At 48.1% G+C, this 12,622-nt stretch overlaps 1 protein-coding gene across 8 annotated transcripts in view; it reads left to right on the top strand.

The window, feature by feature from the left end:
* Positions 1 to 12,622, top strand: part of LTBP1 (latent transforming growth factor beta binding protein 1) — a 313,392-nt gene that overhangs the window by 32,946 nt on the left and 267,824 nt on the right. For all 8 annotated transcript variants that reach the window (XM_081157290.1, XM_081157285.1, XM_081157276.1 and 5 more), the window contains exon 3: positions 1,824 to 2,121. In XM_081157290.1, the coding sequence (XP_081013416.1) occupies positions 1,824 to 2,121 (298 nt within the window). The remainder of the gene's footprint in view (positions 1 to 1,823; positions 2,122 to 12,622) is intronic.

Below are 12,622 nucleotides of genomic sequence, written 5' to 3' on the forward strand. Positions count from 1 at the left end.
GGGCCGCGCCTGTTCCTGCGGCGGCCCGCTTCCCTTCCTGGGACTTTCCGTAAATACCCGTGGCCCAGAAGGGACCCGGTGACTCTCCGTCAGGAGAACGCTGATGAATTAGAATCCTGAACTCTAGGGGTGCGTGGCTTTGACTTCGAATTCTAGAAGCCTAATAAGGGAAGAGCCCTTGGGGACCATCTCAGAACAGGCAGCTACTGCCCTCCCTCTGCCCCCAAACGAGTACAGGTGCAGAGGCCAAGGTTAAGTGACTTACCCCAGGTCACCTAGGGAGCTGGCTGCATTTTTCTTCCCTCCCCCCCCTCCCTCCCTCCCTCCCTCCCTCCCCCCTCACCTCCCTTCCTCTCTCCCCCCCCCCCCCCTTTCTTTCTCTCTCTCTTTCTTTCAAGAATCCTTCTTACCTTTTGGAAAATTTGTCAGCTTAGCTTTCTGACACTTGACACCCATTTCTTGTCATTATTTTCTATAACGTATGGGAATCATATTGTACAAGGATGGGAAAAGTGTCCTCTCTCTTTTGTAGAAAATCAGCGGAGTTCAGGGCTTTTCCATCTTCTGTAACTGAGCCTCTTGTGCCCATGTTTCTCGTCGGTTTTGTAATTGTTGGTGGACTGAATCCTGCATTGAATGTTATGGGAGACTTTGTACTCTGGTCCTCCTCAGGACCAAGAGTTTCAGTCAGAGGTGTACTGAGAGCCAGAGGTTGGGATAAACACCTGTATTTGGACAAATGAAGAAGGGACTGAAGAAATGGTGTCCGTAGGCCCATGACATTAACCTAATAAAACTTACGTCAGTAGCATCTGAACTCCCGTGGAACCTGCGATAAAATCTAGTCACCTTCTCCATGATGCAGAGCCCTGCTGACTTTAAAACTCTGCTTGGCCACAGCCTGGGATTCAGAGAACACACGTCCTAGCAGATAGGAGATAAAGAGGTGGTTTCTTTTGGGTTACCTTTCATTATAAAATTAGGGATGGTGTACAGCACTGGCAAATGCGTGAAAATGTATATTGGACAACTCTCAACCTTTTTAATCTTGAATTTCTCTCATGTAAAAAAAAAAAAAGGTGGGTTGGACCAAATTTCTGAAAAATGGTCTCTGAGCTCTGATAGCTTCTGCAGAATGAAATCTGGGGCCCTTTTTGAGGGGGCTGGGGGGCTTCTGTTATTTTGCCAAGTCTTGTTTGGATACCTAAAATTTAAACGTAAGCCACAGGACACAACTTAAAAAGGAGGTCAGAGCATTTTCTTAAGTCTTTCTTGTGTTTCTGGTGCATTTCTGAGAGGCAGTTATAATAAAGTGATGAAGATGATGGCTTAGGAGCCAGTTTGCTTGGATAAAAACCCCAGCTCTTCCATACACTAATAACTGCGTGACCTTTGGCAGCTACAAAACCTCTATGTCTGTTTCTTCTTCAGTAACATGGGCCACATAAAATATCTACTAAAACAGTTGCTGGGGGATTAAATTTGTTGATATACAGGGTGTCTCCCCCCCCAAATGTATACACACTGTAACACCTAATAGCTCAATTTTGAAAATGAAATGTATTTTAATAAACACTGTCTTTATAATTATTCAAAGTGTGTGTATACATTTTTGGGGAATACCCTACACATTAGAACTGTGCCCGGCGCCTAGGAAGATGTTAATAAATATTGGCTGCCATCACTATCATCATCATCATCTTGACGTCGTGAAGCATAGTTTTATTTCCTTGGTGACTACCTGGCTGCTGCTGTTGAGCCTTTGGGAAAACTGGTGAAGTCTGTAATGCTTTCCGACTGTGTTTTCTGTTGTTTCTCTGCAGCAAGCTGCGTCCCTCCATGCCAGAATGGGGGGATGTGCCTCCGGCCTCAACTCTGCGTGTGCAAACCAGGGACCAAGGGCAAAGCCTGTGAGACCATAGCCGCCCAGGACACCGCGTCCCCAGCCTTTGGAGGACAGAGTCCCGGGGCTGCGCCCTCCTGGGTCCCTCCGGAGCAGGCAGCGAAACACGCGTCCTCTAAGAAGGCAGACACTCTACCCAGAGTCAGTCCCGTGGCCCAGATGACCTTGACCCTCAAGCCGAAGCCTTCAGTGGGACTCTCCCAGCAGATTCATTCTCAGTGAGTGTTCTGAACCTGCCTCCAGCTCGGGAGCATCGTAATGACTCTCTCAGATGAATCGCTTTAAACCGCTCCCCTTTCCCTGCACAGTGTGTAGAAATCACTTGCATAATAACATCTGTCTTTCCTTTCCTTAAGGTTTTGCATGTGATGCTTGCACCCCAAGTCTCTGAAAAATATTTGATATATATGTTTAGCCTCTGCAGGGAAGATTTAATAAGCACAAGCCAGAGCAATAGTGAAGATTACAGGGATCCAGGTTGGAAAGGGAGTAATAGAGATAATTGTTTGATTGAGGTGGAGCTTTGAGTTTAAAACATTCTTTTTTTGGGGGGGGGGTGCTCTAGAGTTTTGAAATAATAATTTAAAAAGAAGAAGTGTGATTTCTAAAGATATAGAGAAAAGGTAGGAGCTCCACTTGGCACAGAGAAGGTATTCAAGTGAAACCGAGTCCTCGGAAAGAGCGAATTTCCCAGCCTCAGTCGCAGGTTAGGTGCATCTTCCAGGTGCCGTGCGGTTCTGCCCTTGGCGAATGAGCTTGTGCTCTATTTATGGGAACGTGGTCTTTTCTTAGCATTAGGAAATGCTGTTCTGAACAAAATGAGAACCCTGGGATAAAGGACAATTTTCCCTCTCCTCCTCTGAGTCGCATGGGAAGCGGCCCCTGGGCCGCCCGGGATCCTTACCCAGATTGTTGCCTTTTAATTAGCTGCTCCGCGTGGGCAACAAGATGCAGGATTTGCTGCAACTATCATTTGTCATTTGTCTAGGAATGTAAAATACAGGAAGCTCTCGGCTAAGAACGGGCCTGACCCCGCAGTTCATTTGTAAGCTTGGAGTTTCCAGTGTTTTCTCCCCCTGGAAACAGCTTCCACGCGGGATCGGTATCCGGCAGCCCGCAGACGCTGTTTAACCTGCGCCTGTCGATGAAATGCCCCCACTTCCTTCTCCCCTCCCGCAGGCCGCCTGCTGTCCCTGCCCAGTGGGGTCCTGCTCACTTTTGCTTCCTCCCTCCATTCTCTTCTTTCTGTTTTCCTTCCTTTCCCCTCTTTTCTTGTCTCACACTTCAGTTCTGCCCTGAGAAATAGATTGGGGTGGGGGGACTAGTTTGAAATCTAACCACTTTGCTAGCATTTCAGTTGGAAAATATCAAAATATCCTGCAAGAAGGAATGGTAGTTATCACTAATGCTTAGTAAACATTTTCCTGACTGACACTTCATAACTTAGGGACTGTTTCAAATGCTTTGTATATGTTATTAATTTACAACTCACAATGCCCCCGTATGGTAGGTACTGCTGTTAACCCTGTCTACAGATGAGAAAAGTGAGGGGCAGCGAGGTTAAGTAATTTGTTTCAGGCCACACAGTTAATAGGTGAATAATAATAATAATAAGTGTTTGGATTTAAAAGGGGGCAGAATCTGGAAAAACAGCTCGAGGCTTCACGCGGAGGTGGGCAGCACCCAGGACCCACGCCCTGAAGTGGAGGGTGGCACACTTTTCCTGGCAGGGGCCAGATCTTTTCGGCTCTGTGGGACATATGGTTTCTGTTGCAGCTCCTCGGTTCTGCGGTTATGACACAAAATCAGCCACAGATGATGCCGAAATGAATGAGTGTGACCGCTCCAATAAAACTTTATTTACGACTATTGAAATTTGAATGTCATATAAATGTCACATGTCACCCAATATTCTTCTTCTTTTGATTTTTTTTTTTTTCCTCTCTCCCCTTTAAAATGTAAAAATCATTCTTAGCTTGTGGACCATACAAAAATGGGCCGTGGGCCAGCTTTTCGGCCCCCGAGCTGTGGTTTGCTGGCCCGTCTCTGAAGGATAGTCGTGCATGTCTGAGCCAGAACACCGATGTAACTGTGCCCTTCAAATGAGGCAAAGCTTTGGTTATATCATAGCGAGACATCTCCCTTCCAGCATTGTTCTGGACCTTAAAAACAAAGAACAGTCCTGCCTTAAACTACGCCTTGGCAATTAAGAGTCAGATGACCGTGCACTGCAATTATGATGTTTTTTTCTAGCATCATTACATAAACCGTGAAGTAATGTACAAGCGACATCATTCATCTTGAGTAGCACCGTCCGCTGTTAGACGGGCCCTCCGTGATGTGTGTATGTGGGTTGTTAGTGAGAACCATATGTCAGATGTCAAATAAAGGAGCAACCTTCCTCTTTTTTTGGTAGCAGGGGTACAATTTAGACAAGAATGTTGTGAGTCGAAGAGAGGCTGAGGTTTCAGCTCTAGCCTGGCTTTGGGGACATAGAAGTCGTTGCAGGCAACCCTTGTTTTGTTGAGCTCCCTCTTATTGCACTTTGCCTTATTGTGCTCCGCAGATGTTGCGTTTTTTTTTCTTTTTTTATGAATTGAAAGTTTGTGGCAACCCTGTGTTCAGCGAGTCTGTTGGTGCCATTTTTCCAACAGGCTCAATGATAGCATTTTTTAGCAGTAAAGTATTTTTAAAGTAAGGCATGTACACTTTTTTAGACATAATGCTATTTATTGCACACTTAATAGACTACAGTATATTGTAAGCATAACTTTTAGATGTACCAGGAAACCAGAAAGTTTGGTGACTCACTGAATTGCATGACACAGTTTGGGGAACCAGACCTGCCATATCTCCAACGTATGGCTGTAGAGGATTTGCTTCCGAGACTGAAGATGCATTTTATGATAGCATTATTACAGCCTTGTGTATGTGGCATGTCCACTGTGTGCTTTGGGGTAAGGAGAAGAGATGGTTTAAGATACTAACAATTCTGGTATTTTCTTAATGAACTTTTAAACTGTTATCTGGGCACTGCAGGGAGTACTAAGATATACAAGATCCAGTTCTGTTCTTAAGGAGATTTTGAAATGATAGATGAGCTATAACTTGAGAGAGATGCGCAGACAGGGGGGTGCAGTGCAGTTGGCCCCCTGATGAATTTAGGCAATGACATGATCACCTGAAATCATATTTAATCAAATTGCCAAGGAAGCACATCTGATAGGACCATTTTACCTACTTTTGAGAAATGCAACAAGACTTAAGTTACCTTTTTAAGATTGCCTATTTTTAGGCAATCAAACTTTTGTTTTGTTTTTCTCCAGTGAAAGAGATTGATTAAGTTCCCTTAAAACGCTTGTAGACATAAAGACACATAAAATATCAAACTGTTTAGGCAGTGTGACGTTCATTGCATAGGTTACGCAGTGCTGCAGTCTTATTGTTTATTCACCAAGTTTTATTGAGCACGTTCTACGTACCATGCACCCTTCTAGGGGCTTTGGATGCAGCATTGAACAACTAAACATACTGTCTGCCCTCCTGGAGGTCACAGCCTGGGAAGGGAGATGGTTGATAACGGCATCATTAAAACATAGGCTGGATTGTGGTTAAGTGCTGTGAAGAAACGAAAACTGCAATAATAGGGAGTGGGTAGGAAGGGTGAGGGTTCTGGTGGTTTGAACTATGCTGTCGGGAGGCTCCACTGAAAAGGTGACGTTTAACGAAAGGCCTGAGGAGGTGAGGGCGTGAACCATGAAGATATGGGGGGGGGGTGCAGATGGCTTGGGGAACAGCCACATTAGTAAACCTGGCATGTTAGAGCCACACATTTCAGGCAGGTGGGTATTAGATGAATTGGTTTTACCTTTGGCTGAACTGGTTTTTGACAGCTCGACTTAGAACTAGATACAGGGTTGTTTAGGCAATCAAAGGAAGGAGCGATTGTTTCCAGATTTAGGAAAGTAGGGAAATGGAGGTCCAGGGATGTCTCTGGAGAAGGGGGTCTGTGAGCTTGAAAAGACAGTTAAAGTTGGACACAAAGATCTAGAGAAGAAGGGCATTTCCAGGAAAGGTAATGATGTGACATCAGAAAGTACGGAATATTAATTATCTACTGCTGTGCAACAGGTCACCCCCAAAATTTAGCAGCTTAAAACAGTAAACGTTTATTGTCTGACAGTCTGGGGTCAGGAATCCAGGAGGCAGTTGGCTGGGAGTCGTGGCTCGGGGTCTCTCGTGAGGTTGCAGTCAGCAGGGGCGGCTCGACTGGGGCTGGAGAATCCACTGCCCAGGTGACACCCCTGTGGCTGCTGGCAGGAGGCTGTGCTTCTGCTCCAAGGGACCTCTGCAGAGCTGCTTGAGCATCCTCACAGCATGGCCTCCGGCTTCTCCCCGGGCAGGCGACCCCACACTGGAGAGAGCGGGACACAGCCACAGGGCCTTTTTAGTCTTAGGTCTTGAAAAGCACACACCTTCACTTCTGCTTTATTCTGCTCGTTAGAAGTGAGTCACTAAGTTGGACCACCCTCAGAGGGGGAGGAATTAAGCTGCATTTCTTGAAGGGAGAAATATCAGAGAATTTGTGGACATATTTAAAAATGACCACATATAGAACGTGATTTGATTGGAACTTGATATAGATAAAGACTTAGTGGTAATAAAAAGTTTTAAAGATTGGTTGCAAACCAAGTTAAAGACTACGATGTCAACAGAAGAATTCCAAAAAGATACAATGAAACAGAACTGAAAAGAAAAAGTAATGGAGGGGGAACTCACAGTTTCAAAGAGGCTTAAGAAACATATTAACCAATCATAATATTTGGATTGTGTCTATCCTGGTTCAAACAAACAAACAAACAAACAAACAAACAAGTTGTAAATAAAAGAAAAAGACGATGATTTTATAAGATGCTCATAAAAATGCTGATATTGGAGATTTGAGGGTATAAAGGAATGATTGTTGATTTGGGGGCTGTGATGATGGCATTGTAGTTATGTGAGGGGGAGAACCATGTTAAAGTATTTACAGATGAAATTATATGACGTCTGAGTTTTGATTGAAATAATCCAGTGGATTGAGGTATAGAGGTAAGATTGGCCATGAGGGATAATTATTGAAGCTGGATGATGGGCACATGGTGTATTCTTACACTATTTACATCTTTAAAAATTTCTGTAATAAAGAGCAACACAGAAAACATGAGAAAGTTTCACGTTGGGAGAACGCTACGATTTTTCTTCTGCATTGGTAGGAAGAATGCTACAATTTTTCTTCTGCGTTGGAAGGTTAATCTGGCCATAGTATCTAAAATGGATTAGAACTCGTCGTAATTGGAGAATGGCTTTGTAACAGGTGTGGTAGTGCTGGTAATGTAGGGGAAGGAAGGGAACTCGGGAGTTATTGTAAATGAAGAACCTTGACACCTATTGAATGTGGGAGGCCAGGGTGGAAAGAGAATCGGGGATGATCCGGGCTTGGGACTGTGGGGAAAGGGCGGGTGTGAGGTCTTTCCATCCTGCTGCTGTTGAAGATTTCTTTGGGAATTTCCTGGCTCTCCAAGGTCTTGGAAGGTGGCTGATACTTGGAGAACAGCTGGCCTCTGACAGAGCTTTATGATTGAATAACCCAAACTGTCCTCTGTACCCTTTAGGGACCAAAAGCAAGTGGGCATTAGTGAGATGTGGCTTGCCACTTGGTCAGGTGTTGGTTTGGAAAGACCCTAGCCATTGTCATTGCTGTCGGTAATTTCGCTCCTGCTTTTCGTGGAAATTTACTGTCATGGTGTTTCCTTGTCCAGTTTTGGGGGCCACCGTGGATACTCCATGAGCTGAAGACAAGACCAAATGAAGCTTCATCTTTCTGCGTGCACATTTTGGCAGTCGCATTTCTTTTTTTTTAAAATATACCTTTATTGATTTCAGAGAGAGGAAAGGAGAGGGAGAGAGAGATAGAAACATCAATGATGAGAGAGTCATTGATTGAGCCCGCAACCCGGGCATGTGCCCTGACCGGGAATCGAACCCCGATCGCCTGGATCCCAGGTCGACGCTCAACCGCTGAGCCCCGCCGGCCGGGCGGTGGTCGCATTTCTGATGCCCTAAACCTTACCTCACTATAATACTGGATTCTTTTGAAAGTCCCTATTAACCCTTCTGGTTACTCTCACAATTGCATCTATAGATGTTGTTTGTACGTAGCTGTCCACATAGTCTCCGGATCATGGCCGCAGGCCCGTCTTGAGCCCTCTGTAGAAAAGGCGTTGCTTCTTCTAAGTTAGAGCCGGGAGACTCCACAAAGGAGCAAAATTCAAAACTGTTCAGCTTTCCGGAGCCATCCCCTGCCAGTATCATTCCTCACATGAATACACCGAAGCTTCCCATGGAAGTTTGTTTTCACCCCTCACGCCGTCGAGGAGGCTGTTCTGACCTGTGTGAGATTCACCACCTGCTTTACAACCGGGCAGCTGCTGTCTGCTGTGTCAGGAGGAAGCGCTTTTGCAGGAGACAAGGTACCCGGCCCCTCTTTCAGCCTGAGGAGGAAGCCTGGTTTTACTCAGGATGTGGTGTCAAGTCTATCCAGAGAGCTCACACGGAGCAGTCTCTTCTTCCCTGGCGCTGGCTGTTTTCATCGTAGTACTGGGTCCTGATGTTATAAAGGGTTGTGGTTAGTTCCTTGGAAAAACTAGTTTTTTCCTGTCTCAAGCCAGTCGAGGAGACTGAATTTATCCAACGGCATTGGCTGTCCCTCTGTGAGTCATCTTCCCAGGGCTTTCGTGACGAGAAAGGAAGCAAATTAAAAATGTCCTTTTAAAAGACAGGAGCAAGTCACACGCATCGTGTATTTACCAGGCGAGCCTGTGGTGTCCCAGGTACTCTCTAAATATAGAGCAGGTCCCTTCCGATCCACATGGAGTCGATGGGTCCTACCTTCAAAGCCTTGAGAAATGAATACTTGACATTTTACCCTGGGTCACTGGGTAGGAAGCGGTGCTGGAGGACGTCTGTGCCCAATTCTCGGCTTCCTCTCGCTGTGGTTAAGTCTTAAAAAAATCAATGGGCTGTGATACCGACAAGGATGGGAGACTGTGTGGAATGTTCCTTGAGGAATTCCGCCCTCCTAATTCACAGCAGCAGCAGCAGGGAGATGTAGGGTCGTTCCTTTTGTTTGGATTCTCGTGCCCCTAAGGAAAAAAACAACCTCGTTATAAAGCTACACCAGCAGTGAAAACTTCAGGGAGAAGCTTCAAGCTTTTTATAGCACTAATAGCCCTTATGACTCTTATAAAAGTTAGATTTAAATACATCAATCACATAGATTTAAGGCCTAAATGTGGCCCCCCCTGTTCTCGGAAATCTTGGCACCGGCACATGCATGCACTTGAGGGTGGGAGAGGGAGAAACCAAGAAATCAGAGATGACCAGGCACCGGGGGGGGCCCGGGCTCTCCCTGTGCCTCTAGCCTCTCGGGTCTAGGGATGGAAAAGTCAACACCACTCATAAATAAGTGCCTTTTGACATACAGGGGCCCCACCCGCGAGACAAAGTGGCCTCTGGACTCCGACTGGGGAGTTGGGAAGGGGTGGGCAGCTGTGGACAGGAGTGGGAGAGGGCTGGCAGTGTCCCTCTGCAGCAGTTAGCCTGTGGCCCTTAAGCCCGATAAAGTGTTTCCATATGATGATTCTTCTGTGTGGAAATAAATCTGTGCACCGAAAACAGAATTAATTAGTTGTCAGAGGACTTGCTGCAAACTGACAATAGAGCTGGGGTTGAGACGCCCGTGAGTCCACTGAGAAGCGGTTGGAGCGGAGCCCAGCTCGGCCGACCCGCGGGACCGTGAGCTCTGGGCCGGGCCTGCGTGGCTCCTGTGAAGCCTGAGAGGGACTGTTAGAGCCTGGCCGTGGGTGCCGCGCAGGTTGCAGTAAAGGTTGCGTTTGGATACGTTCGGCATTCCGTAGGTACTGCGCCCGAGTCCTTCCCAGGTACCTCTGGGGTTGCACAATTCCTCTTGCCTTGTTTTCCTTGGCGTGGGGGTTTGTTTTCATTTGAGCAGAGTGTAGACTAAGTTTTAAGACCAAGTTTTTATAGCAGTTCTTTGCCCCAGAGTTGCCCGGGATCCGAATAAAGGACCGATAGGATGCGAGCTCTGTGTGAGGGAGCGGGCGAGAACACCCCGGCCTGTATAAAGTGGCCCAAGTAGGAAATAAAATGCAACGTGAAGCAACTCGCATGGTGAGTGTGCTTCGGGTTAGTATGCTTTCCCTGAGGTTCTTGAAGTTGAGTTTATGTTTTACGCATTTATTTGTGCCTCAGGTGTGTTAGGACCGAGCAGAGAGAGCGGATCTTACGGTCCCGGAGGCAAGGACTCCTAGGTGGGAGGTGTCCGCTGAAGCACAGCGGGAAAGCCGAGAGAGAGTCACGTCGGGAGGAGGTGCCTGCCGGTAGTCAGGGCTGCTCCTCCCAGAGGGTTGGTGTGAGCGGGGGAGCGGGGGGCCGGCCGGGCCAGCGGGCAGGTGAACCGGGGCTTGGGGCATGCTTCGGTTCCCGCTGGAGCTGGTGACTCTCCTGTGAGTGGGGCAGGGACGCTTTGGCTGTCCCCTCCGTCCCAGGCACTTGGGGCTTTATAGAGCATGAGAGAATCGAGTCCAAGCCTGTGTCCACAACGAGACTGCCTGGTCTCATTTTGTGCCCTTCCCCAGGTTGTCCCGTACACCACAGGCAGCTCCTTGGCCCTGCCCAGCTCCTTGCTGACACGCTTTCTCTGCCTGTCACTCCCACCCCCAGCACTGCGTTTCCCCTCCCCCTTCCTTCACAGCATCCATTTCCGTTTGTGTGATTTTTTCCGCCCGGCACAGCTGGCGAATGAATGAATAAGGGTGATGTGACGTGACTGCTCTGAATCCAAACCTCCAACCGTGCAGGAATGCAGACGTTCACCCAGCCTCAGTTTCCCCAAAGCGATGAGCAGGGGCCAGTTCAGGGAGTCCCTGAGGAGAGCAGGCACTCGTTGGCTGTCATCCCACCCACCTGGGCAGCCCTGGCGTCCCCCCCCCCACGGCACCCGCAGGTGCGACCATGGGCCCCGCTTCCTGTTGACCTGTTGCCAGGGTGTTACCAGGGTTCCTCCTGCATCAGACTCCGTTCAGTGTTCGGGCTCTTACCGTCTGGACCCTGCAGTGCTAGGGCTCCTTGCACCTCCTTAAAATGCCTGCGATAGCCCGGCCGGTGTGGCTCAGCGGATGAGTGTCGACCTGGGATCCAGGCGATCAGGGTTCGATTCCTGGTCAGGGCACATGCCCGGGTTGCGGGCTCGATCAGTGACTCTCTCATCATTGATGTTTCTGTCTCTCTCTCTCCCTCTCCTTTCCTCTCTCTGAAATCAATAAAGATATATTAAAAAAAAAAAATGCCTGCAACAGACACAAGACACAGTGACAAACAGAAAGTGACCCCCCCGAGCCCCGGCCACCAGTCTCTTGGGAAAATCCCGGACATTGACATTATAAACCCAGTTTATGAGCTTGAACTTTTTAGTACTCCTAAGTATTTAATGAAACAATAATCTGAACTTTGATGTGAGATGGGCTCAACTCCTGTAGAAAGCAAACGGCCGTCAGGCAAACTTTCTTCTCCACGTGGAGTTCATGTGATTGCAGGGGGTGGATGTGATCCGTGGGGCGAGCTGTTACCAAAACAGAGACACGGCATCTTAGCAATACCAGGGTCTTTGAGCAGAGTGAGTGTGGATACGCATCCTGCTGGGAAGCTATTTGAGTGTCGTGGAAAACAGAATGCGCGTAATTAGGCTCTGGTTTGGTTTGTTTTTACATCTTCCAGCGCTTTCAGCCAGCCGGCCCTACAGCTTTAGAACCTGCGGGGTGAGCGCCTCACCCAGCGTCCCCGGGGAGGTGGGGGCAGAGCTGTGACCCTGACCCCTGACCCCTGACCCGTGCTCTCCTCGATGTCTCTCATACGCCATGGTCTGGCTCTTTTTACCAGAATAGTGAAAAAAATTGGCGCGGTGTTATTGAAGCACGGTATTGGGAAGTATTTTTGTAAATAAAATGGAGTGAAAATTTTTAGTTACATAAATTTTTAAGTAAACCACTGTTGCCTGACAAAAAATTGTTTATTTTCCAAACAATCAAGGCTCGCTTAGTCAAAACACATTCTGTCTCGTGAAGAAAGTGCGACAATGACTTTGTTATAGTAACTTACCGGCGTCCAGCGTAGAAGTTGTTGCCAGACATTTAAAAATCAGCCGCACCGCTGGTCACACGTGCGGAGTTTGCTTGCAGGACTCCCCGTCGCGGGCTCTCCCGACCCGCGCCCGACCTCCCACGCGTGGCCCTCTCCTGCTCTGCCCGCGGCTGGGCCTCGCCAGCGCTGGCCTTTGGCCGTTTGACGGACAGAAGCTAAAGCGCGACGTCGTTCGTCCTCACTTTGTTCGAGGCCTCCTTAGGCGCGCTGACCCTTCCTAATTACATTTCTGGGAAGGATGTTCGGGGAGATGGCACAGGCGGTTGGGGAGGCCAGGGAGCATGTGCTCCGGGAAAGGGCGCTGGAGAGGGAGCCGCCCCCTCCCGCCTCGCTCCCGGGAGCAGGCGGGCCCCCCCCCCCCCACGCGGGGCTCTCCTCGGCGCCTCTTCCCTTCCCGCGCCTCCGCTTATCCCGGGACTTAGCTAAGCTCCTTTGAAGGAGTAATAAAGAGTTTCTAAA

Source organism: Miniopterus schreibersii, assembly GCF_964146895.1.
Source record: "Miniopterus schreibersii genome assembly, chromosome: 13".
Lineage (NCBI taxonomy): Eukaryota > Metazoa > Chordata > Mammalia > Chiroptera > Miniopteridae > Miniopterus > Miniopterus schreibersii.